General features: G+C 38.5%; 1 protein-coding gene across 1 annotated transcript; it reads right to left on the reverse strand.

Annotated features, from left to right (window-relative positions):
- Positions 1-771: 771 nt before the first annotated feature.
- On the reverse strand, positions 772-25,616 carry LOC131166490 (scarecrow-like protein 30). Its single transcript, XM_058125091.1, has 5 exons — positions 25,423-25,616; positions 8,532-8,679; positions 4,536-4,665; positions 3,359-3,446; positions 772-2,806 (listed from the first exon to the last, which is right to left on the reverse strand). The coding sequence occupies exons 1-5, from the start codon at positions 25,614-25,616 to the stop codon at positions 772-774; spliced, it is 2,595 nt and encodes an 864-aa protein (XP_057981074.1).
- Positions 25,617-27,191: the final 1,575 nt, after the last annotated feature.

Consider the following 27,191-nt stretch of genomic DNA (forward strand, 5'->3'; position numbering starts at 1 on the left):
TTTAAAACCCAATTCACCCCCCCCTCTTAAGAGTACACCTTACTTTTCAATTGATATCAGAGCGGGGTTGTAGTAAATCTTAACCTAGAAACTACATAAAGATCTCAATGGCACACCTAGGTGCATCTCCCTTTGCCGAGGGTCAATCCTTGTATAGACCACCCCTCTTTTGCAGTGTCAACTATACTTTTTGGAAACAACGAATGAGAATTTATTTACAAACTATAGATTGGAAAGCATGGAAGGTTGTCACACATGGTGACCTTATCTCCACTAAAACCATAGATGATAAAGAAATACCTAAGGAAGAAAAACAAATGACCGACAATGATCTTAAAAGGTTACTAGTAAATTCAAGTGTTATGAATGTTTTATATTGTGCTCTTGATGTAAATGAATTCAATAGGGTCATGACATGTAAATCAATCAAAGAAATATGGGACAAACTAGAGGTAACTTATGAAAGAACTGATGATGTTAGAGATAGTAGAATCGACATGCTCACAAGCGAATATGAAGCATTTAGGATGAACCTGGATGAAAATATCATTAGCATGTATGTTAGGTTTACTCATATAACAAGCTCCTTAAATATTTTAAGGGTGTCTGTGTGTATGTATGTGTGCATGTTCGCTCGCTCGAGAGCGCAGAACCATAATTGCAGTAGAAAGCAAGTCTATGATTAACTCACATAGCAAAAAATAGGAGGAAATCGGCCATGAGGAAACCATGATCTTACCCTACCACAAGTAGCAATGAACATGTGCTAGATTATTGAAGAGGCTTCCAAGCAGACAAAGCACTTAGAATTCGACCCTTCCATCCTTGCAGCAACCACTGGGCATCTACGTCAAATACAAAATCCTTGTGGTAACCTGAAGTCACAAAGTCCTTTGCTACCCTAATGCTCTCCTCGTTCAAAGGGAGCTGCCTAAACCCAGCTCTAATATTTCGGATTTGCCACTGTTTATATGTTTCTGGCCTTGCTATCCTCTCAAAGCCCTCACACGCAATGACATTCATTGCCTCTAGCCCAAATAGATCCCTTTCAAGCAGCATCCTCTCTGGAATCTCCCGGGGCATAGTACTTTCACACATATCAAACAAAGCAGAATAGTGGAAGAGAGCCTCTCGAAATCGCGTGAGGAAGAAGGGAGCACCATGGTTAGCATTCAAAACTGCATGTATAAATACATCTGGATTCATCTTCCTTATTAGGTTAAGAACCATATCCCTTGGGCTCTCAAACATAACAGTCTCATCTAGTAGGCATTTACATGGAAATTTCCAGTTCACCACGAGCACCTCATCCCTGTCAATCTTGATATCATCCATTTGAACCATTTCCAATTTTTTCGCGATAGCATTGAACTCAAACGGAACATTAAAACTCTCTGCATAATTTGCTAAGCGACGCCCTGTCTCCTCAATCATTTCTGCTGCTTTGAAACCCGGTGGTGGAAGATCAATCCCGGTAATCCGTAACTTTGGAGGCCCACCCACTCTAGCTGAGAGCTGTTCTATGAAGGAAGGCCACTGAAAACCATAGGAAATTCCAAAATCAATAATGTGGAGCCTTGTTGCTTTCTCAGCTGCATGCAAAATGTTCTTGCTTGAGAAGAAATTGTTGAGCTTCCAAAATGGGCACACGGCTAAAAGCAGATAGTAAGCTTTCAAGATCTCAGCAGTTGTTGGTTTCCTGGCAAAAAATATAGCATAAATCTGACTTCCGGAACCAGTTAAGCGTGCTTCAAGGCCATTTGCAAAATAGGTGGCGAGTCTCTGCATCCCGTCTCCAGTAGCAGAAGAGTGTTCTCTGATATGTTTCAGTAGCTCATTTGCCCTCTTTCGATCATTAATTGTGACTGCTTCTGCACAGAGGATTAGAAGAGTTTTCAAATCCACCGTCTCTGCTCCTCGTTTCATTTTCTGACCCTTTCTACCATTAGATCCCTTTAGTCGGCCATTTGGAAGCATATTTTTCAACAGTCTATCCTGCAAGGCTACACGGAGTGCAGCCATACCTTTCTCTCTAATAGACAATAACATCATATCAAGCATTTCTGTTCTCACAGTTGATTCAGTACAAACAGCTGACAGCTTGGTGCTCCCCTCCATCTCCAAATCCCCGTCCTCACGAAGAGGATGCTTCCTTCCCCGTGACCCATCAAAGGAGTACTGATCCCCATGCTTCTCAACCTCCACTACCACAGCGTTAGCTTCTTCCTCTGGCTCATTGGGCAACGTGAACTGACTACTACTGAAATTAGCACACAAATTATTGTCTTTCGGGAGAAACTTGCTTGCTTCATCAATCTCTCTCCTGAATTGCATAATAGATTTGCTCTCACAATCAAGAAGCCCATGTCTACTTCCTGGACAATCAAAAAAACCATCTAATATTTTAGCCCCGCTGTTTGTCATGCTGAATGATGATTGTGATGTCCAGTCCACGGGAGTACTCTCTGAATAGCAGGGCACGTATCCATTAGATTTGCAATCCCACCAAGGATCTTCCAAGTTGTTAATAACATTCCAGCCACAATCATTGCATTCGCTATAATTCCCAGTCTGGATTTCGTCTTGGCTCTCAATATTTTGATCCAAAAAAGGTGGGCGATGGTGCTTGGGTGAAGGAGGGTACTTCTCCCCAAGAACCTCATAGAATGATTTCTCCGCAGATTGAAGTGCAGACTCCTGAAACATGCAAATTTTCTCTTCCGTATCTTCCTCCATAAGCATCTGGCTTATGTACTTGAGTACTGCATCACTAAAATCAACGTCCTCACACAATTCTCGCTGATGGCTATCGCACTTGTGACCAAATTACTTAGATTTGGATCAGTGGGAAAGAGAGGAGGATCCAAAGAGTCTGTATCTATTAACGGATTTTCAAGTTTGAACTCGTCAACAAGATTCACATCCGAGAGAATCGAAATGGTATCATCATTATGTTTACTTCCACTCAAAGGATCCATAACCATTTGTTTTATAATTTCATCTAAAGTTCAAACTGCTTGAAACAATATGGATACCGACGTCTTGAAAATATTAATTTCAGCAACTAATTCTCTCCCAATTTCAAGCTTTTCCCAGATTAAAATACTGCGACATGCATGATGCATTAGCTCTCTTCACGCATCACATCAACGTCAGCAACAGCAACAAATTAATTAAACATCGCAAACCCTAAAGTGCTTCGTAGCTTATGAACCTGGGTAACGAGAAAAAATTGGATTGACATAATACATCAGAAGACAGAAACTCTAGAAGAATCGACAGAAGCAAATCAGTGTTCTACAAGGTTCCAAGCATAGAGAGAGAGAGAGAAAATCAATAAACGAATGGACAAACATACCTTTTTACAAGAAGAAGACGATGATGAGGAAATGGCGAACAGAGAAGCTCAGACAGAGAGACGGAGATGGTGGGTGCAAGCGGCCTCGCTGAACATTTGAAATTGGAGAGAAAGGCATTTTCTATTTTTATTTATTTTTGGCGGTAAATCTGAGCCGTCTGTACCTCAACGGCTACCAACCGTCCGATTGGAATGATTTGCCGACGATCTCTTGACCATTTTATTTTATTAACATCAAATCCATTTTGTAGCGTTAGAAGCGGAAATCAAAGTCAAACTTATTTAATTAATTACATTTACTCCCCCCATCCTTTACAACTCATATCTACAAAAATAAGTTAAATTTATTATAATTTATTCAACACCCAAAAATTTATATATACATCAGACTCCTACAAATTAAATCTTTTTGCTAAAATTAAATAAAGAAAAGTTTAAATGAATAATTTGGAGATGTTAAATACTCTTGTGAGAAGATCATGAATAAATGATGAATATATAAGGGAAAATTATAAGAAACCGCCTATCATTTCAAATAATGATGCATGGTATATGGGACTAGCTGAATGGGAAGCGTTAATAAATGTTGTCTCTTATGGAGTTTTTTTTCCATTTTATTATTATTTTATAATAATATATTAAATAATATTTTTTTTAAAATTTTTTTCTCAATTTGACTCTTACCTAATCTCGTTTCTTGGTCCAATGAGATTTAAACAAATCTTAATGAACCATCCAATGAGTTTTAAACGACGAGAGGGTTCCCTCACTAACACAGGGCACCTAAATCTCATTGGATGGTATAGCGAGATTTAAGCAAATCTCGTTGGACCATCCAACGATATTTGCATGAACGTGTTTTTCCTCTCTCTCGATGACGAGTTTTATCCTCTCCCCTTAGCCACTGCCCGTTTCTATAGTAGGGTGTCACCGCTGCCGTGAGTCTTAGCCACCGCGAGCCTTCTTCCACCGTCCTCGTCGAATCCTCGTCGCCACTTTGCATATCCATCTCTCTATTCTTTCTCAGTTCACTCCGCACGAAAACAGAGCAACCCCCAACTTAATTCTTAGGAAGAAAAAAAAAATATCTTCTACTTCTTCCTCCCTCGTCATCGTCTCCAAACTCACCGTCTCCCCCAGACCACAATTCCAAAATTAAGACTCTCAAGCCACTTGCCTGCGTTCAAGTTACGAAGCTCATCGATGGGCTCTTCGTCGGCTGCACCATTAACCACTCCGTAGTTGACAGGACATCCTTCTGGCACTTCTTCAATACTTTCGCTGCCATCACTAGAAGAGTTAAGATCCTGAATTCGCCGGATTTTCGATGCGATATGATGTTCGACTCACCAAAGGTTCAATTCTCAGATTCCCTGCCGGTGGTCCCAAGGTCACCTTCTCCGGGGAGAAGATGGTTTGGATTTATAAATTGCAGTGTGGCCCAGAATTTGTATCAAAATGAACCGCCAATGTATATACACTTGACTAATGGAGAAATGAAGATTGAAGTGGAAAAAAAAAAAGTGTGAAGGAAATTTGTGTCATTGCAGTGACAGCCGCAGCAATAGCAACCTACGACCGCAAATGTGGAAAAAGATGGAAAAAAACATGAGATGTATGTGTAAATGCATTAGAGTTGCGGAACAAAAAGAAATCTAACAACTTTACAATTACAACTTCTTCTCCGTTTTGACTTCACCTGGGAGGTGGTGAAGGTCCAAATGGAGTTCATGGCCTGTGTGTGCCTTTGTTTAATTCTTTGTGCTGGTGCAGCTACTAGGTCATGCAAATACCCATGATGAGTGTTGATGGGATCCAAGTTGTAACAACCTAAAAAATAATGTTATTTAAATAATAAAGAGGGAGAAAAATGGGAACAGAAATAGAATGAGGCAGCAGACTACGTTGCATTTTGGATATAATAACCCAAGGAATTTTCTTATGGCCTCATCAACAGGGGATTCGTCGACGAGGGTACAAAAGGGTCTCGTTGACCAGGGCATGTTTCATTGACGAGAAGAAACTGAGAGAATGTTTTGGGTGATTCTGAATTTCGTCGACGAAGGGGAGAGTTTGTCGACAAATTTCCTGTTAGACTCATCAACGAGATGACGTGACTCGTCGACAAAGGTCGCAGTATAAATAGTCCTAAACTTAGTTTAATCATAGAAAAATCAACGCAAACTCCCCCTCCTCTCTCTCCAACGGTCCTTCCCTCTTCTCTCTTGGATTTCGGCCCCGTTAGTCACCATATCGACGATCTGAGGCCACCACGACGCTCTTGGTGAAGTTCTCTCCAAGTTTACCGGGGCGGATTGTCGGTGGGATCGAGTTGAATTTCTTCCCAAAATCAAGGTGAGGCATTTTATTCAGTTTTTGGCCTTCGAGTAGTTGTAGGAAACGATGGAGAGAAAGAAATAATGATATTTTGTTCTGGCGAATGTTGTTTTCAGGGTGTTGAGTAGGAAGCCCTGTGGGTGTTGGATCAGTATACCATAGGGGCTTTCCAGTAGTCAGGTAAGGGAAATATGCTATGTTAAGAAACTCTTTTACAATTTCAATACGAACTATATGTTTTTATCAAATTATTATTCAAATTATATATGTAGTGATCTGAAGAATAATAGCATTTTAAATATTAAAGAGGGAGAGAAAATAGAAATAGAAATAGAAGGAGGTCGTAGACTTCATCGATGAACGCGGAACGTTCGTCGACGACATTGCATTTTGGAGATAATATTAAATAATCATAATTTCAGAGAATTTGCCAAGCTTCATCGATGAACACAGGGTTTCGTCGACGAAGGCCTTAAGGATTTCGTCAATGAATACAGGGCTTCGTCGACGAGAAAATACCAAGAGAGGGTCCGGGGTGGTCTAAATTTCGTCGACGAATTTACTGAAGGATTCGTTGACGAAGTGACGTGTCTCGTCGACAAATCTGGCAGTATTTAAAGAGGAAAATCAGGATATTTCTCATTTGTTTCGCCGCTTTCTCTCTCCTCTCTCTCTCTCCTACGACTCTCTCTCCCTTCTCTCTTCATTTCCAGCCCCACCAGTCACCGAATCGATGATCTGAAGCTACCACGACACTCCTGGCGGAGTTTTCTGCAAGACTGCCGGAGCAGATCGTCAGGAAAATAAAGTTAGATTTCATCCTAAATTCAGGGTAAGGACTTTTATCCAGTTTTTGACTTCCTGAAAGTTATAGGAAATGATGTAGGCAGGAAAATACTGATATTATGTTTTGGCGTATGTTGGTTTTAAGGTGTTTTGTAAAAGGCCCTGCTGGTGTTAGGCTTGTATTCCCTAGGGGCTTTCCAGTAGTCAGGTAAGGGAAATATGTTATGCTAGACATTTCATAAAATATGATACAGTTTGTTTAATTACAAAAATTATGTATTTAGTATGGTGTGGCTTGTGAATATGTATATGGTATAGGGATATGTTTTACGAACTTAGTTTCCTGATTTTATGAATTCCAGTATTATGGTTATATGAACGTCAGTACCGTGATTTTATGGATTTCAGAACCATAATTTTACGATATTTCAATACCATGATTTTATGAATCTCAGTACCATGATTATACGAATTCCAGTATTACGAATATGCAGTTCCATGTTATGATTATTCAGATTTCAGTACGTTATGCAGCATCATAGTTATTTCAGTACTTCAGAATCATGGTAAATCAGTTAGTTATGTATAGAAATATATTATATGATATCAGACCCTGTTGGACTTGCAGCTACAGAGCACGGTACCGTTGCTACAGATACTATGTTACTTTATGAGTGTAACCACCTATTCAGATATACGTGGTAAAGTCGACCACCTAGGCCCTTGAAAAGGTTAGGCTCCCCATTTAGATATGGGATGAGGTGGGCAGGTCAACTGACGGAGTTCAGCGATTTATTCCTAGTTGGTCAGCCAGGGTAAATCCAGCCTACGGGCCGCACAACCTTGTCATGAGGGAGCATGTCATGACACAGATAGCCACAGGGAACAGTTTCAGTTATTATTACATACGTATGAATTTAAGGGTTCGGGGACCCTACTTATGTACACTAGAAGTATTTTAAGTTATAACTTACAATACTGTTATGTTAAGCAACATGGAAAGCGGATGCATTTTCTTACTTATACTGCACTTAACATATCCAGTTATACATGTTTATATGAAATCAGATTTAGTATAATATTGTTAGCTCATTTGCCACACACTAGTAATAGCATATTTCTTCTTACTAAGCGTTGGCTCATCCCAGAGTTGATATATTTTTCAGGTGATCCAGGTAGGCGAGCAGACCAGGCTCACAAATAGAGGGGCGTCAATAGTGCCCTGTTAGAGAGTGAATATCATTTTGGGAGCATTTTTGTATTACCCTAGCTTGTTGAAGGTATTTTGGGAAATTCAGATATATGTGTATATGGGGAAAACATGTAGTACTCTGGTATTGAGTGATATTGGTTCTATATTGTATATAATAGTTATTGTTATGTTTATATGATTCTGCTTCTCGCTGCTTAGGTTAATATTGTGGTATCAGAGTATATTAACTGTTATAGTGTAAAAAAAAATAAATCTATTAATTAATCAGGTCATTACAGTTTGGTATCAGAGCCTAGGTTTACTAGGTTTTGTAGACTTTAGAGTGCAGCAGAAGCAATACCAGAGTATAGGAAAAAGGATTTAAGGTTTGTTTTGTGTCTGGGTACAGGATTTTCGTAGTGGTTTTTGTGCTTTTCCTGGGGTGACAATTTTAGGAAAATCATAGTAAACTATTGTCGGGTCATGTGTCTAGGTGACAGAACTAGATATTGGGTTGAAGTCAGGGAAGGTAATTAATTGTGAGCTAGTATAAGATAGGTTTGTATAGGAAATAAAGTGTTTAAGTGTGTTTCTTGTTTTCAGGATGGATCCAGGAAGCAGTGGCACGAATGCTGGGGAGGATAGGCCAGGACCTTCAAAAATTGATGGCTGAGATGGCCAGGAGTTCCGGGAAGCGTGGCTGTTTGATTGAGCAGTTTACGCGTATGAAGCCCCCATCCTTTGTTGGAGGAGATGACTTGACTGTAGCTGAGAATTGGGTCCAGGATATCGAGGAGATGTTGGCAGTGCTTCCATGTACAGATGAGCAGAAGGTAGCATTTGCCACTTTAAACTGACAGGGGAGGCGAAGCGTTGGTGGAGAGCAGCACTTCTTATAGAGGAGCAGAGTCTGATTCTAGTTCCAATAACGTGGGACAGATTCAAGGACATGTTCTTCGAGCGGTATTTCCATGCTAATGTTCGAAGTGCGAAGGCAGCAGAGTTCCTGCATTTGGTACAGGGGCAAATGACTATATCTCAGTATGCTGCTCGGTTTGTCGAGTTGTCGCGTTTTGCTCCACATCTAGCACCCGATGAAGAGAATAAGGCGAAGAAGTTTGAAGAGAGATTGAGGCAGAACTTGTTTGAGCAGGTGATTGGTTTCAGGGCTCAGACATTCAAAGAGGTTGTAGGCAGAGCTTCGATTATTGAGAGTGGCATTCAGAGGGGTGTAGCAGCTCAAAGTCAGAGGAAGAGGCCTATGCCTCAGGGTTTTCATACTGGCTCCAATAGGGGTCTATGGAGAGGTGGTCGCGATAGGGGTAACCAGAGACAGATGGCAGGACCTCGTGGGAACTAGGGTGCACAAACTTACCTGATGTGTCAGACATGTAGGAGACATCATTTGGGAGAGTGCTAGGCAAGTAGAGGCGTATGTTATCATTGTGGGAGACCCGGTCACGTGATGCGTGATTGCCCAGGTCAGCAGGATCAGGTCCCAACACCCAGGCCCTATCAGGGAGGACATCAGGCAGCTCGGGGAGGTGTCAGGCACCTCGCGGTGGTCAGCAGAGGAATATGACCTCAGCATGAGTATACGCTCTGACGCCAGGAGATGCAAAGACTGCTACGGATGTGGTGACGGGTACATTTACTGTTTCATCATATCCAGTTATTGTTCTCTTTGACTCGGGTGCTACTCATTCTTTTATTTCCATATCTTATGTTAAATCATCTGAGAATGAGATCCAGTCATTAGATATAGCACTGTCGGTAGCTACACCATCAGGGTCAGTGATCAGATGTTAGAGGGTACTTAGAGGCTATCAGATAGAGATTCATGGAAAAGTATTACCAGCAGATTTTATTGTGTTTGATATATGTGGGTTCGATATAATACTGGGTATGAACTGGTTGGCTGTTAATCATGCTAGCATTGATTGCTTTTAGAAAGAAGTAATTTTTAGACCTCCTGGAGAGCAGGAATTCAGTTTCGTTGGTTCACGGGTACGTGCTCCAACACAGCTGGCGTCCGCCGTGCAGGTGGGCAGATTACTCTTGGATGGAGGTCAAGGGTTTATATCATTTGTTAAAGAAGCATCTAAAAATGATTTGAAGATTGACAGCACCCTAGTGGTACGAGAATTTCTAGATGTTTTTCCAGAGGAGCTACCAAGGTTGCCTTGTGACGCCCCGATTTTCATACAATTTTTTTTAAATAATAAATAAATAATCATATCATAAATCCATTAATCGGCCACGTCAACAATCCTATTATCATTCATGCGACCTAACCCGCATTGAGTACTGGAAAAAAATATTTTATTAAACAACCTAACAACGGAAGACAGTATATACACATCAGTCAAAATACAGTACCCAGAGTATCATCATATATAAATACACAACACTATCTCATACCCAAAAATAATACAACCCTAGGGAACCACACCTCCCTAGTCAAAACTCACCCTGTATCTCAGGGTCCCAGCTCCCTATGATCACAAAGCTCTACCACCTGGCCTATGTCCCTTGAAAAATTTAGATAATTTGGGTGAGACACATTTTAGTAAGAAGGAATAGATTATTTATAGTGTGTGGCCAAATGAGTACAATTATAATACACTTTACTTTTCAAATCACCATTTCATCTGAGAAAATACACTGATATTCACATACACATAATCATATAGATATACAAGACAAGCTTTTATAGGCTTTAAAATCATTTATCAAATTCAATGATTTCCAATACATATTTACACACGAAGTTCCTGAGAATCAGGAAGATTACCCGCCCATATAGGTAGCTTCCCTCTGCCCTAACACATTATGCAGCCGGGTATGGCCACATCTGATACCCATCAGGGCACTCACCTTACTCAGTAAGCCCTCAGGCGGAGAGTTTCATTTCGCCTTAATTATTTATATTATTAACTCACACTGTTCCATTTCTCAATTTTATCATTCTTTATTTCTCAATTTCTATTCTTTCTTTCATTTCTCATTTTAGCCAATTTAATCATTCTTTCACTTTTCATTTCCACTTTACTTTAGGCTCATGAGTATTCTCGGTATCAAATACCAACATCGCGTCTATAACTCATGGCCACCCTGAGGATCTTTCTATACACGCCATGCTTCCCCTCATGGTCAAGGTTGTGCGGCCCGAAGGCTGGATCTAACCGCGGTTGGCTGACCCGGTTAGATCAAATATCATATCACATATAGCGTCTGTAGTACGACTGGCCAGCCTAATACTCTGATTCGGACTCAGGGGGCCCAACAACCCTACACAATGGCACAGTCGACTGTCACGCCACACTCCAAGAGTCTGTGTCGTTGCACTAACACCACTCACAACTGTATCGTGCTAAATATCATAACCATCCAATAGGATTTACCACCACATACCTGCAATCATTATGCGGTATTAGCATTTCATTAATTATATTCCAGTATATCACAATTCAGTTCAATATAAATATTCTCATCATTTTCTGTGCACATTTCATCATCTCATAATATCATATATCATATTTTATGTATTTTTCACATTTTCCCAAAATACTCATTTCTCATGTAAATAATTTCCACTCACAAATAAATACCACATTTCATTATTTTCCAATATCAATAATTCACAAAATCCCATTTTCCAGGCAAAACATTTCTACTCATATAATAATACCATATTACATTATTTTTCACTAATCACATAAGTAATTCTCATTTCAATATTTTCTTAGAATTTACTTATCGTTATATTTTACACTCCAAAATGCCACAATTTAACACCACTCAAATGCCACACAATTTATCTGATATTTATATCATAATAATTTTCAAATAAAATATCATATGCTGATTTTCATATATTAATTCAAATAATAATTCTAAAAACACTGCTATAATTTATTCCCCTTACGTGGCTTATTGAGAGTCTCGCTAGAATCCAAAATTTCATGCCCTTGGCGTCCAAAATTTAATTCTTGCAATTTACATTTTTTCTAAATTAATTAATCTATTTCTCCAAAATAATACCCATCTAGCCTTCCTTAGGGCCTCATATACCTCAAATTAATATTTAAACTATTATTTAAAACACCCACTTAATTTTCTAAATTTTTCGTGCGGGTCCCAAAAGTACACCCGCGGTGCTCACCCGGACCCTAAATTCCAGAAATCTTACTTCAGCCCAAAATGCTCAATATTTTAACATTTCTAAATTAATGCTAATTAATTAAAAATAAGCCCCTTAATAATCCCCACACCCCAAATTTGGGGTTTTGGCCCGACACCCCCACGAGAATTTCGTCCCACTAGACTTGTAGATATCCCTAGATTCTCGTGGTGGTGTCCGTTCATCAATTGGGCTTATATTTTGTAAGAAATTAAAGAAAAATGGGAAAATGGCTTACCCTAGGGAATATGCTTTCGCCGCTCCTACCACCAATCCGCTCCGGTAAAATGACGGCAGCGGTGAATGGAGTTCAGTGGTATCTTCGAATTTTCGATCGGGCAAAAATCCGTCATGAAATCGAGGAGAGACAACGTGAGGAGAGAAAGAGAGTTCAGAGAGTTGCAGAGAAGAAAAGAAGAAGAAGAATAATAATAATAATAATAATAATAACAATATATATATATATATAAGTTTGAATCTCCTGAAGCTTCAACAAGCTTCAGGAGGATAATAATAATAATAATAATAATAATAATAATAATAATAATAATTAATTAATTAATTTTTTTCTTTTTTTTTAAATTCATTTAATTAATTAATTAATTAATTAATATTTTTTTAATTTAAATTATTTAAAATTTTTATTTTTATTTTTTATTTTTTTGGAATCATTCTATTAATCTTTTATATCTCTTTTTGGGGTTTTTACATGCCTCCTGTGCGCGAGGTAGATTTTCTTATAGATTTACCTCCAGGGACTGCGCCGATCTCTAAGGTCTCGTACCGTATGGCCCTAACTAAATTGGGAGAATTAAAGGAACAGTTGCAGGATTTGTTGAACAAGGGGTTTATATGACCTAGTGTATCAACGTGGGGAGCTCCAGTTCTGCTTGTAAAGAAGAATGACAAGTCCATGAGGATATGTATCGATTACAGAGAAATCAACAAAATTACTATCAAGAATAAATATCTTCTACCCCGTATAGACGATTTGTTTGATCAGCTCTAAGGTATATGGGTATATTCCAAGATCGACCCCAGATCTGGGTATCATCAAGTAAGAGTGAAAACGAAAGACGTCGCGAAAACAGCCTTCAAGACCAGGTACGGGCACTATGAATTTCTCGTTATGCCGTTTGGTTTGACGAATGCCCCGACCGTGTTTATGGATTTGATGAACAGAGTTTTCCACCAGTATCTAGATCAGTTTGTGGTAGTTTTCATTGATGATATACTGGTGTATTCGAAGAGTTTTGAGGATCATGAGGTGCATTTGAGGCAGGTGTTGCAGACTCTTAGGAAGGAGAAGTTTTATGCTAAGTTTGGCAAGTGTGAGTTCTGGCTAGAGAGGGGGGCATTTTTAGGCCATGTGATCTTAGGAGATGGTATTTCAGTGGATCCCCGCAAGATTGACGCAGTAGTAGATTGGGCTAGGCCGAGAAATGTGCAGGAAGTCAGGAGTTTCTTAGGACTGGCAGGTTATTACCGTCGTTTTATTGAGGGGTTTTCAGCCTTGTCAGGTCCTCTCACACGGTTGACTAGGAAAAATGCCAGATTTGTGGATGAAGAGTGTGAACAGAGCTTCCAAGAATTAAAGTAGCGACTCATCACTGCACCAGTTCTTACCATTCCATCGGGAGGCGATGGTTATGTTATTTACAGTGACACGTCCCTGAAAGGGCTTGGTTGTGTGCTGATGCAGCATGGTAGGGTGGTGGCATATGCATCCAGGCAGTTGAAAGAATATGAGAAGAACTACCCTACTCACGATCTGGAGTTAGCTGTATTGGTACATGCACTGAAAATCTGGAGGCATTACCTTTATGGTGAGAGGAGTGAGATATTCTCTGATCATAAAAGCTTGAAATACATTTTTACACATAAAGAGTTGAATATACGGCAGAGGAGGTGGTTGGAACTTATCAAGGATTACGACTGTACCATCAATTACCACCCAATTAAAGCAAATGTAGTGGGTAATGCTCTGAGCTATAAATCAGGAGACACAGCACAATTAGCAACGATAGTTCAGCATCCAATTCAGATGGACTTAGAGAGACTTGGTGTAGAGTTAGTGGAGGATGATCCTCAGGCATTTATGGCCAGTTTGGTTGTACAACCCATGTTGAATGAGAAGATTAAAGCTGCTCAGAGAGTTGATCCAGAGTTGGTGGAGGTGATAGCCAGAGTTCAGGACGGTCAAGGGGAGGAGTTTAGTATTTCTGACGATGGGGCTCTGAGATTTTGCACCAGATTGTGTGCGCCTGTAGATGATAGCTTCAGGAGGATGATTTTAGAGAAGGCACACAGGTCCCTATACACTGTTCATCCTGGCAGTACGAAATTGTATAGGGATTTGTCAGATTCTTTTTGGTGGAGTGGCATGAAGAGGGAAATAGCAGAGTTTGTGCGGCAGTGTTTGACATGCCAGTAGGTTAAGGCTGAGCACCAGAGGCCAGCTGGTAAATTTCAGCCACTTTTCATTCCCGAGTGGAAGTGGGACCATGTATCCATGGATTTTGTTACTGGGCTGCCGCCGGCGTTGCATGGTCAGAATGCCATATGGGTGATAGTTGATAGATTGACGAAGACAGCGCACTTTCTACCTATTAAAGTCAGCTACCCTATGAACTGGTTAGCAGAGATTTACATACAGGAAATTGTTCGATCCCATGGAGTGCCGGTATTCATAGTCTTGGACTGTGATCCACATTTTACGTCACGGTTTTGGAGGAGTTTGCAAGAGGCACTAGGGACTCAGCTAGCATTTAGCACAGCTTTCCACCCTCAGACCGATGGTCTGACTGAGAGAACCATCCAGGTATTGGAAGATATGCTTCGTGCTTATGTGCTAGACTTTGGAGGTAACTAGATTCAGTTTTTGCTGCTAGTTGAATTTGCTTATAATAACAGTCATCAGGCTAGCATCGGCATGGCACCCTATGAAGCATTATATGGTAGGAGATGTAGATCTCCTCTTTTCTGGGATGAAGTTGGCGAAAGGCGAGTTCAAGGTCCCGAGATAATTTAGCAGATGTGTGATAAAGTCCGACTTATTCGAGATAGGATCAGTGCAGCACAGAATTGGCAGAAAAGTTATGCAGATACTCGCCCCCGAGAGTTGGAATTTGATGTCAGAGATAAGTATTATTGAAGATAGCTCCTCTGAAAGGAGTTATGAGGTTTGGAAAGAAGGGCAAGTTGAGCCCTAGGTATATTGGCCCTTTTGAAATACTTGAGATAATAGGGTCAGTTGCCTACAAGCTAGCTTTGTCGCCAGCTTTGGCTCGTATTCATGACGTGTTTCATGTTGCCATGTTATGGAAATACGTCCCAGACCTATCCCACATCATTAGCTATGCAGAGATAGAGCTTAAGGATTCTTTAGCATATGAAGAAATACCAGTACAGATTTTGGACAGAAAGGTTCAGACTTTACACACTAAAGAGATACAGTTAGTTAAAGTTTTGTGGAGGAATCACGGCATAGAGGAAGCTTCTTGGGAGCTTGAGGAGCAGATTAGACAGAGATACCCACAGTTGTTCCCGAAGGTATAGAGATACTCAGGTAAAGTATAATGGTTAGATAAGTTTTCTTTTGCAGGTACATGTATTGATTATGGTTAGTAGATAATATTTTGTTCTAGTAGAAATTTTCTTTTGGTGTATGTAATCTCCCAGAACCACCCATGTAACCACGATATTCCTACGCCATAAGTGAGGGCAGGTAATAAAATAAGTAGACCCTTTTCTTTATGGAATGATGGAAATATAGATAGAGATTCAGATAGTAAATTTCGAGGACGAAATTTTATAAGGAAGGGAGAATGTAGTGATTCGAGGAATAATAGCATTTTAAATATTAAAGAGGGAGAGAAAATAGAAATAGAAACAGAAGGAGGCCGTAGACTTCGTCGATGAACGCGGAGCGTTCGTCGATGACATTGCATTTTGGAGATAATAGTAAATAATCATAATTTCAGAGAATTTGCCAAGCTTCGTCAACGAACACAGGGTTTCGTCGACAAAGGCCTTAAGGATTTCGTTAATGAATTTACTGAAGGAATCGTCGATGAAGTGACGTGTCTCGTAGATGAATCTGGCAGTATTTAAAAAGGAAAATCGGGATATTTCTCATTTGTCTCGCCGCTCTCTCTCTCCTCTCTCTCTTCTACGACTCTCTCCCTTCTCTCTTCGTTTTTGGCCCCACCAGTTGTCGGATCGACGATCCGAAGCTACCACGACGCTCCTGGCGGAGTTCTCTGCAAGACTACCAGAGCAGATCGTCAGGAAAACGAAGTTGGATTTCATCCCAAATTCAGGGTAAGGACTTTTATTCAGTTTTTGACTTCCTGGCAGTTATAGAAAATGATGTAGGCAGGAAAATACTGATATTATGTTCTAGCGTATGTTGGTTTCAGGGTGTTTTGTAGAAGGTCTTGCGGGTGTTAGGCTTGTATTCCCTAAGGGCTTTTCAGTAGTCAGGTAAGGAAAATATGCTATGTTAGGCATTTCATAAAATATGATACAGTTTATTTAATTATGAAAATTATGTATTTAGTATGGTGTGGCTTGTGAATATGTATATAGTACAGGGATATGTTTTACGAACTTAGTTTCCTGATTTTATGAATTCCAGTATTATGGTTATACGAACTTCAATACCATGATTTTATGGATTTCAGTACCATGATATTACGATATTTCAGTACCATAATTTTATGAATCTCAGTACCATGATTATACGAATTCCAGTATTACGAATATGCAGTTTCATGTTATGATTATTCAGATTTCAGTACGTTATACAGCATCATGGTTATTTCATTACTTTAGAATCATGGTAAATCAGTTAGTTATGTATAGAAATATATTATATGATATCAGACCCAGTTGGACTTGCAGCTACAGAGCACGGTACCGTTGCTACAGATACTATGTTACTTTACGAGTGCAACCACCTATTCCTAGTTGGCCAGCCAGGGTAAATCCAGCCTACGGGCCGCACAACCTTGTCATAAGGGGGCATGTCATGACACAGATAGCCACATGGAACAGTTTCAGTTATCATTACATACGTATGAATTTACGGGTTCGGGGACCCTGCTTATGTACACTAGAAGTATTTTGAGTTATAACTTACAATACTGTTATGTTAAGAAACATGGAAAGGGGATGCATTTTCTTACTTATACTGTACTTAACATATCCAGTTATACATGTTTATATAAAATCAGATTTTGCATAATATTGTTAGCTCATTTGCCACACATTAGTAATGGTATATTTCTTCTTATTGAGCATTGGCTCATCCTAGAATTGATATATTTTTTAGGTGATCCAGGTAGGCGAGCAGACCAGGCTCGCAAATAGAGGGGCGTCAGTAATGCCCTGTCAGAGAGTGAGTATCATTTTGGGAGCATTTTTGTATTACCCTAACTAGTTGAGGGTATTTTGGGAAGTTCAGATATATGTGTATATGGGGAAAACATGTAGTACTCTGGTATTGAGTGATATTGGTTCTATATTGTATATAATAGTTATGGTTATGTTTATATGATTCTGCTTCTCGCTGCTTAGGTTAATATTGTGGTATCAGAGTATATTAATTGTTACAGTGTAAAAAAAAAATCAGTTAATTAAATAGGTCATTACAATATATATATTTACAATTTCCAGAACCTGATAATATTAATATTTATTTGTGTGGCTTGAGTTGATAACAGAGCAGTACTATATTTATAGAACTTATGAATACCATATTTATAGTTATTAATAGAAATACCATGATATTTGCATGTTTATAGAATAACGAAATTTTCAGTGTACAGTATACTCAGAAATATGCATTTTCAGTAATTTCAGAATAACATGTTTTTCAGTACCATAACGCCTCGATATATAGATATTCAGACAGCAGTTCAGTTATACAAAAATCAAATTTTTAGTCAGTTTATTCATAATTTTAAATAAATTCTATGTGGTTATGGTTATTTTAGAAACCACAATAAAAACAGTATATTGCAGATATCAGTTACCTATATAGTATCAGACCCTGATGGATCAGACAGCAGAGCACGATACCGTAGCTATAGATATTCAGTTTAGAGTGCAACCACTTTACTCAGATAGTAAGTGGTATGAGATCGATCGTGCCCACGTCGGGATAGGCTCTCCATCATATATGGATTGAAGGGGTCAATTAGACTGTCGAAGTTCTGTTGACTTACCCTGGTAGGCTAGCCAGGATAGGTCTTGCCTTCGAGCCTCACAACCCTGTCATGAGGGGTTAAATCTTGACATACAGCCATCTAGGGAAAGTTTCTCAGATATTATAAGTATAAGTAGATTTCTAGAAATAGTAGTAGTATTATGAAAAGTAAATTTATACAGTTTTAATATATGTTATTTATACTAGTATTTACAATTTCAGTTATCCATGAAATTATTTCTAAATCAGATTATTAATATAGAGATATAACTCAGTAGCCACACACTAGTAATAGCATGTTTCGTTTTACTGAGCGTTGGCTCATCCCAGTGTTGAATTATTTTTCAGGTGAACCAATTAGGTGAGTGGAGTAGGCTCACACGTAGAGGGGCTATTGTACTGCCCTTTTTGAAAGTGAGTATTTTTGGGTGGCATGTTTTTGTAAACCTTTGGTATCAGTAAGGGTAGTTTCGAGATAATAGTGATGATTGTATATTGTGGATTAATTTGACACTTTGGTATTGTATTATGTGTGGATTTATTTTATATGATTGCATTTCCTCTGTTTAGGTTAATGTTTGGATCTAAAATTAGGGAAAAATAATTTATTTTATTAGCAGGTCGTTTCACAAGTTGTGCTAGTGCAGCTACTGGGTCATGCAAATACCCATGATGCGTGCTGGTGGGATCCAAGCTAGGCCAAGCCAATAGACTACTTCTACAAATGAACATTTATGTGTGTGTGTGTTTGTGTGTGTTCAATCAAGAAGAGCTTGCAATTAAGAATTGGGTGAGGGGTTTTAAGTGAGAACATGATAGTTATGACTCATTTGAATGATGCTAATGTTCGGATCTTGCAGAATTTGGAGGTGCAAATTGTGAATAAAAAGAATAAAGCTATGCAAGTTGTGAGATGGCTAAAACCGAGGTAAGGGAGGTTGAAACCAAATTTGGATGAAAGCAGCTTGGGGAACCCAGAGCCGGCGGGTGGTGGTGGCATCCTTAGAGACTGTATAGATTCTTTTATTTTTCGTTTTTTAAAATATTTTGGTTCTTGTTCTAATAATGAAGATGAATTGAGAGTAGTGATGGAAGGAATAAAGTTTTGCAAACAATTGGACCATACCAGTATTGACATTGAATGTGATTTGAATATTGTAGTAAATTGGATAAGATCCAGTAAATGCTCTGTATGGTATTTGTGGAATTTTTGGGAGTAGCTTATTGGTGTATTGGAGTGAGTAGATTTTTCTATAAATCATTTCTATAGAGAAGGAAATAAAATGGCAGATGCATTAGCTCAAGAAGGTGCCATGGGGAGAAATAGTTTGTTTACAAATAGTAGTCAACTTTCTAAAGTTATCAAAGGTTTATATAGATTGTGTAGAGACCCGAACCCGTAAATAAGGAAAATAAATAAGAAAAAGGTAAAAAGGGAATTTCAGTAGGGTTAGTCGACGAAGTCAGTATATTCGTAGACGAAGTCCCTTCAGTTCTTCATCGCCGAAATTCAGAGCGTCGTCGACAAAGAAATACCGAGTGAACCAAGGAAAATATTGTTTGTCGACGAAGGTATAGCTTCGTCCACAAACTAAATGGCTGGTTCGTCGAAGAAGACGCTGCTTCATCGACGAATTTGATTTGGTCAAAGACTCATAAATATCATTTTTGGTTGCTTAAGGGTGAAGAAAACCCAAAAGTTATCTCTCTCTAGAATCAGTGAGTTCTCTCTCTCTCTCTCTCTCTCTCTCTCTCTCTCTCTCTCTCTCTCTCTCTCTATTTCTACAATCGAAGGTTTCTGCATGGATTAGGAGGAGAATCTCTACAATTATAGCGGATCAGATTTTCGATCTGAGGATTTTTTGGTTTTTCCCTAAAATCGAGGTAAGGATCTGATTCCGTTTCTGATTCAGTAGTTATATAGTAGTCAAGATTATAGTAAAGTATTGTTCTTCAGTTTTTAGGTTTCAGGGATCCCGAGTCGTTGTTTTGGATTGATCCGTTCGTGTTTTGAAATTCGGGATTTAGGTAAGGGGATTTGTTTAGATCAGTATTTTTTTAGAAAACTAAATTGCTAAAAAGTTAGCTTATGTTTATATGTATGATATGACTGCTTATTTGCGAAGTTTCATTGGGTAGAAATGTTGGTTGTACGATTTTACGATTTTGGTAAAAATGAGGGTTTTGACGTTTGATCTCCAAATTGTTCAAAAACTTCTTTATTTACATTAATCTTAACGTAGGAGATGCTAGAACCCTTTATTTTCCATTTAAATGATATTTATCGAGTTATATATTATATAGCAAATTTTTGATCAAATGAGTGTGATATATGATATGAAATGGAATATGTGAATCTGTTTTAATACTTATATGAACTATGGGAACCGGAGTTCCATTTTACTGTGTGAAAAATGTGAAAAAATAGGTGTCGGTTATATACCGAGCTATATACGTAAAAAGGGTTAAACCGAGAGGTTGTGTGTCGGTTTATGCCACCAGTACGATTGAATGAGTTTGTGAAAATACTGGAACTGTACATGTGATTTGTGAATGTGAAAAAAGTTAATTTGTTTTATTATAAATTGTATGTATGATATTTGAAACCGCAACTTATTACTATTAGAGCCTTAAAAAAGCTCATCGTTATATCAAAGCCTTAAAAAGCTCACCATTATATGAGCCCTAAAAAGCTCACCGTTATAAGAGAGCCTTAAAAAGGTCAACATTAAGCGCAACCCTGTTGCTTTATATATATTGGATACAGTGCAACCACACATATGATTTTCAGTGTGGGTATCAAGATAGTTGGCTAGATATTGGAGTGGCCACTGGTGGATTAATGGACCAGGTAGTACTAGTCGGACTATAGTAAGTTGCATAACCTGAAGCCAAGGGGTAACGTGTTGGCATTTTTTATTATCATATCTAAGCTGGACAGTGTTCTAAATATGCATATTTATGATTTGAAAACTAAAATGGGCAAAGTCACAGGTTTGAGTACCGGGCGGAGAGATCGTACAGTGTATGGGTTTGTACTCTACTCTAACCTCGGGAACTCTTGCATGTTATGATGCTAAATCATCTAACATAGGAATTATGTCTATATATCTCCTATATTACAGTATTGAGAATATTTCTCATATGTATCTTCTTTCAATTAAAATAAACGCATGTGATCACATACTGATGTAATATCTTCCACCTTACTGAGAAGTGTCTCACCCCAACATACAACCTTTGTTTCAGATCCTACAGGACGTCGGTCCTAGTTGCTAGAGGAACCTGAAAGGGTCGTTTTGTCTTTAGCTTACGTAAGTTTTTTTGTATATGCAACAAACTTAGTTCAAAACGTTTTTGGGGTTGTAAGAACTGATTATGTTTTAAGTATGAATGTATGTATTTGAGGATACAGTTAGAAAACTTTGGTATGTCTTTTAGATTCCCATATGGATGTTTATGTTTTCCGTTGTGCATGAGATTGCAGATCAGTATGAAATACTCGTATGTCCATATTCAGGGCAGGTTGTATATGTAGTAACCCGACCCCGAAAAAAATAATAATAATAAATAAATAAAGAGATATTTTGGAGAATATATTTTGAAAGGAGATATTTTGAGATATATGTATATAAATATCTTGGAGGAGATATTTATTTAGATTACTTAAAGGTTAAGTTAGGTTTTATTCTATTAATTCTCTCATTCTCTCTCTCTCTATCTCTCTCTCTCTCTCTCTCTCTCTCTCTCTCTCCTCTCTCTCTCTCTCTCTCTCTAAGATCCTTCGCCGTCCGTTTCGACGATTGAAGGTTCCTGTGTGGATCAGAAGAAGAAACTCTACAACTATAGCGGATCAAATCGTCGTTTTGAAAATTTTCAAGTTTTCCCCAAAAATCAAGGTAAGGATCTGATTCCGATTTCGATTAGGTATTTGTATAGTAGTCGGGATTGCAATGAGGTAATTTTCTGTGGTTTTTAGGTTTCGAGGATCCAAGGTCGTTGTTTTGGACCAAACCATTCGTGTCTTCATTTCCGGGTTTAAGGTAAGGGGATTTGTTTACATCAGTTTATTTTGAAAATTAAATCGGTAAAACTGTAGTCTATACTATTATGTACGTTATGATTGTTCGTTTGCAAAATTCTACTGGGTAAAAGTGTTAGTTTAATTATTTTTAAGGTTTTGGTAAATTTAGGGATTTTTCTTATGATCTCCAAACGTTTTAAAAACTTACCTAATTGCTTTAAACTACTAGTAGGAGATGCTTGAACCCTCATTTTTCATTTAAATGACTTTTTGAACCGATTACTCCTTAAAGCAGTTTTTGACGAAACAAACGTGATATATGCTGTTAAACGGACTTATAATGCAGTGGTATATACTGATATGAACTGTAGGAACTAAGGTTCCATTATACTATCTAAAACTGTGGAAAATAGGTGTCGGTTAAATACCGAGCTATATACGAAAAAGGGGTTAAACCGAGAGGGTATGTGCCAGTTTATACTCGATGCAATTGTATGAGTTTGCGAAAATACTGAAATTGCACAGGTTGTTTGTTTTATTATAAATTGTATATATGATGAATGGAACCACAACTTGCCACCAAAGAAGTTGAAAGATACTTCTGCAATAGGAGTTGAAAGATACTCCAGTTAGAAGTTGAAAAAACTTCAGTTATGGGGTTGAAAGATAACCCCCAATTGTAGAGAATATTCCTCAGCTGGAAGGGTACAATGCAACCACACATGTAAATCAGTGTGGGTACACAGATAGTCGGCTAGCAGGCGTAATGAAACCACTGGTGAAATAATAAACTAGATGGGGGCAGTCGGACTATATATTAGATACTTAACAGCGTCTGCACAAATAAGGCATTGTTAGAGTTATGAGTGCACAACTTGTGCCATGGGGTAAAATAGGCATACTATATCATACCAAGCTGGACGTTGTTCTAACACTCATATACATGATTTAAAAGCTATTATGAGAAATTCATGTGATTTATGTTGTTATATCTTTCGCATTTCAGTATTGAAAATGTTAATTTAATGTATCGGTTTTAAATTGAATACAGAACATGGTCACATACTGATTGTAATATCTTCCGCCTTACTGAGAAGTGTCTCACCCCATTATACAACCATTGTTTTCAGGTCCTTCTAGAAGTCAGTCCTAGTAGCTTGGAAGGACTGGGGAGTTTGTTTTGAGTTTTGATTACGTAAGTATTTTGTTTGTGTAATAGACTTATTTGGAGTACCTTTTTGGGAGATTGTAAGAACTAGTGATATTCTAAGTGTGTACGTTTGTATTTGACGTTACAGTTAGAAAATTTTGGTATATGTCTAATAAGAAATCCCGATGGATGTTTATGCTTTTTCGCAACATTTATATCCCAATTGTATATGTGTTACACTCGTTTGTCCTTGTTTAGGGCGGGTTGTTCGTGCATGTTTATCAAATACAGGTATTCCGTATGTTTGGTAACCACCTGGGTCCATGTAAAGGGCAGGGTTGTTACAGTATATGTATGTTTATCAAAGACATGTGTATTAAACTGGTGTAGTAGCACTCTGAGCCGTATAACGGGCTGGGGCATTACAGCTTGGATAAGATAGGTACGGTTTATATTAGGTATGTTTAGTGGGTTTCCTTTTGGTATTAGTATAGGTTTATTTTCTTCTTTTGTTTAGTTTGATGCATGAGGTGTCTTTTATTTGGTTATTATGTAAGCTCCAAGTGTCATTTTGTTTCCATAGTATTCCTCCGCCATAAGTGAGAATTATTAATAAAATTAAGAAATGAGGGGCTGCCCTCTTTTACTGAAGAAAAAAAAAAAAGAGCTTGCAATATTTGTGTTCACCTTCTTGATGTATTAATGAATAAAACTTCTTTAATCTCAGCTTAAATTTAGTTCAAAGTATTCAATCCCATCTTTGAAGAGCTTGCAATATATGTGTACACCTTCTGGTGAGTTTTGCTGCATTGGGGAGAGCTAGACATGAAAGAATCAATCTGCACACATGTATGAAAGAATTTCCAAAATTAAAAAAATGTAATATAAAGAATTTCCACCGGCATTGGAGTCGCAACCAGAGAAGAAAATTATTTCCTCCCTTAAACGACAATGCATTGCGATCCTCCACCGTTGGAACCGCGTTGAAAACATCCGCCACCGTAGCAAGCAATTGGCCAGAAGAACGTAATTATTCGCAGCAGCGGTGGCGACTTTGCTCAAACAGGGTTCGCGACGGTGGTTGTGGGGGGGCGGCATTGCGGAGGGATGCCGTTGACGGCCTCCAGATTGATCTCTGGTGAGTTCACCACCAATGATCCAAGTGGGTAACTCAGAAATAAACATTTAGTTTAGAATTAAATTTGAGAGAAAAAATGGGCTGCAATGAAAGGAAAGGAATGCTATTTGTGGTGACACAACAAAGAAAGTGGAGACTAATTCAATTCAGCAGTCAAAGAAAAATACGTCGCCGAGGGAGAGCAAAAACACGTCCATGTAAATCTAGATGGTCCAATGAAATATGGGTGGCACGTGTCATTTAGGGAATGTCTCTCGTTATTTAAATTTCGCTGAAACAAATAGCTAAACTATTTAAATTGAAAAAAAATTTCTTAAACAAATATTATTTAATATATTATTATAAAATAATAAAAAAAAACTCGTGTCTTGTGTTTACATAAAAAAAAAAAAATTCACCATAGCAAATAGTTGTTATCTTCTTCCCTACTAATAGCGCAGATTTGAAATTCAGAAAATTGGAGAAAAAGAATGATATACCCCAAATATGTCACTCACCATAAATCTAAAGGAGACTAGAGTCCAGCATTGATAAGGGCAATTACCACCTAAGTCAACTGCTTAGACAAATCAATTGACGCCAACTCGATGATGATTAGAGTAATCTACGCCAATGTTATAACAATCAGAGCGATTCACACTTGCGCCATAATCCGCTAATAAATGACGCAATACCCTTAGGTCAAACCCTATCACTATAAATTGGGATTCGAAGAAAAGATTAAGGTATCTCATTCTAAACTCTACTTTACTGTTGCATAAAAAACCTCCCAAGTCAATTCCTGACTTAGGCATCGGAGCGATCCCCCGAAGTACACCCCGGGTCCTCCAAGCCTTACTTATTTATCTCTTTTCAGGTGGTCGTGATCAGGGATCGTGAAGATCGTTCAATTTTTGGCTGTAACAGTTAGCGTCGTCTGTGGGAACTTCTTGAGAGGTTTTCTCTTTCAATCCTTGATCATGACTACATCAGATAATTGAAGGTCGATGCCATGGGCTCAATTAAGATCGTTCGAAATGCCACCGTCCGACACCTAGACGTACTCGACACCGTCCGATCCATCGCCAATTAGGACCCTACCCAGTGCAAACTCTTCATTCGCGGAATTGGATGGGACACTGCCATCAAGAACCTTCACAATCTCTCCTCCACCTATAGTGACCTCGAAGAGGCCGTCGCGATTCTTAGTAAGGTCATTGGGAAAAGTAAAGGGTACGAGTTTATTACGTTCAAGCATGTCAATGGCACTTTACTCGTGTTGAAGAAACCAAGTAAGAAAATTAACAGACGAATAACCAAGACCCAGCTTGCGATATTGGGAAATTCCGGATCTAATACGAATCTGACTACAATTGATGTTTCTATGCACAAGATTTATGTAGCCAACGTGCCCATTCTCAAGGTATGAATTTTTCTCCATCATACAATAATAATTCTAAAAAAAATAAAATAAATAGATGCCACAGTTTCAATGCTTGAAGAGTTCCGCCTTAATGGCTAATAATAATTAATAGGATGTTCAAGATATTTAATTGATTGAACAGTGACCTATGCACTAAATACATAGTGGGGTCATGATAGCTACACTACTAGTCAAATAAATAAAGTCAAGCTTTAAAATTCCAATGGGTTAGCTGCATGCACCATGGGGTCTGCAATAATGACTCTTGCATATTCATGTGCACTGAACAGTGCTCTAAATAGTGAATTTGAAATTACAATTGGAAATTTGAGTTGAAATTGCAATGCACACGGAAATTGTGTAATTGTAGCAACTGTAATCGACAAAACCCCAAATAGCAAAACTGAGCTTCTTATTGACATTCAGTCAAGCACCTGGAGCCCAATCAGCTGAATAATCCACACCGTAATCAAAATAAACAGTAACAAAATCACCGTCGTCAATGGTAGACATCTCGCTGATCTCAATCTTAAACTTCAATCTGTCACTGCACTCACAACCCCATCCAACATGGGACTCACGAATCAACTGGGATACAATCGAATAATCTCAGTTTATAGACTCTACATATGACATAGACAACACAAAAATAGTCTGCGAAATCTATAACATTGCACGCTTACTTGCAGTTCCCTTTGCCACGAATGATCGAACACTTGGTGCATACACATTCAAACCCTTTGAAACAAATCCATCCCGAACTGATTAAGAATCCTAACTGATATTGAAAATACCAGAACTCACATCTTTAACCCCCAATGAAATCAAAACTGCAAGAACCTGTCGAATTGAACAACCATCCCGGCATCATAAATTATCAAAATGTTACTGAAAATATAGCCCAAAAAATGAGCACAGCTCATGCTCGTGAGGCTAGAAGACTGCCCAAAAAATGAGCATAACTCATTAGGCAAAGAAAAATCATCCCAACTGATGAGCAACGCTTGTGAGGTCAGAAGACTGCTAAAAAAATGAGCATGACTCATTAGGTAAGGAAGAATCGGCCTAACTGACGAGTAACGCTCGTGAGGCCAAAAGACTGCCAAAAAAATGAACACATCTCATTAAACAAATAAGAATCGGTCCAACTGACGAGCAATGCTCGTGAGGCCAGAAGACTGCCCAAAAAATGAGCACAACTCATTAGACAAAGAAGAATCGGCTCAACTGATGAGCAACGCTCGTGAGGCCCAGAAACGGTCCAAAATATGAGCACAGCTCATTAGGTCAGAAATGATAAAAAAGAATAGCACAACTCATGAAGCCACAAGCAGCCCAAAATGCCTCAAGAAGAGCTGCTTGACTAAAAAAAATAATAATAATACAACTTTCTAACTTTGGAAGTTAGTT

The sequence above is a fragment of the Malania oleifera genome, chromosome 10 (genome assembly GCF_029873635.1).
Source record: "Malania oleifera isolate guangnan ecotype guangnan chromosome 10, ASM2987363v1, whole genome shotgun sequence".
In the NCBI taxonomy this organism is placed as follows: domain Eukaryota; kingdom Viridiplantae; phylum Streptophyta; class Magnoliopsida; order Santalales; family Ximeniaceae; genus Malania; species Malania oleifera.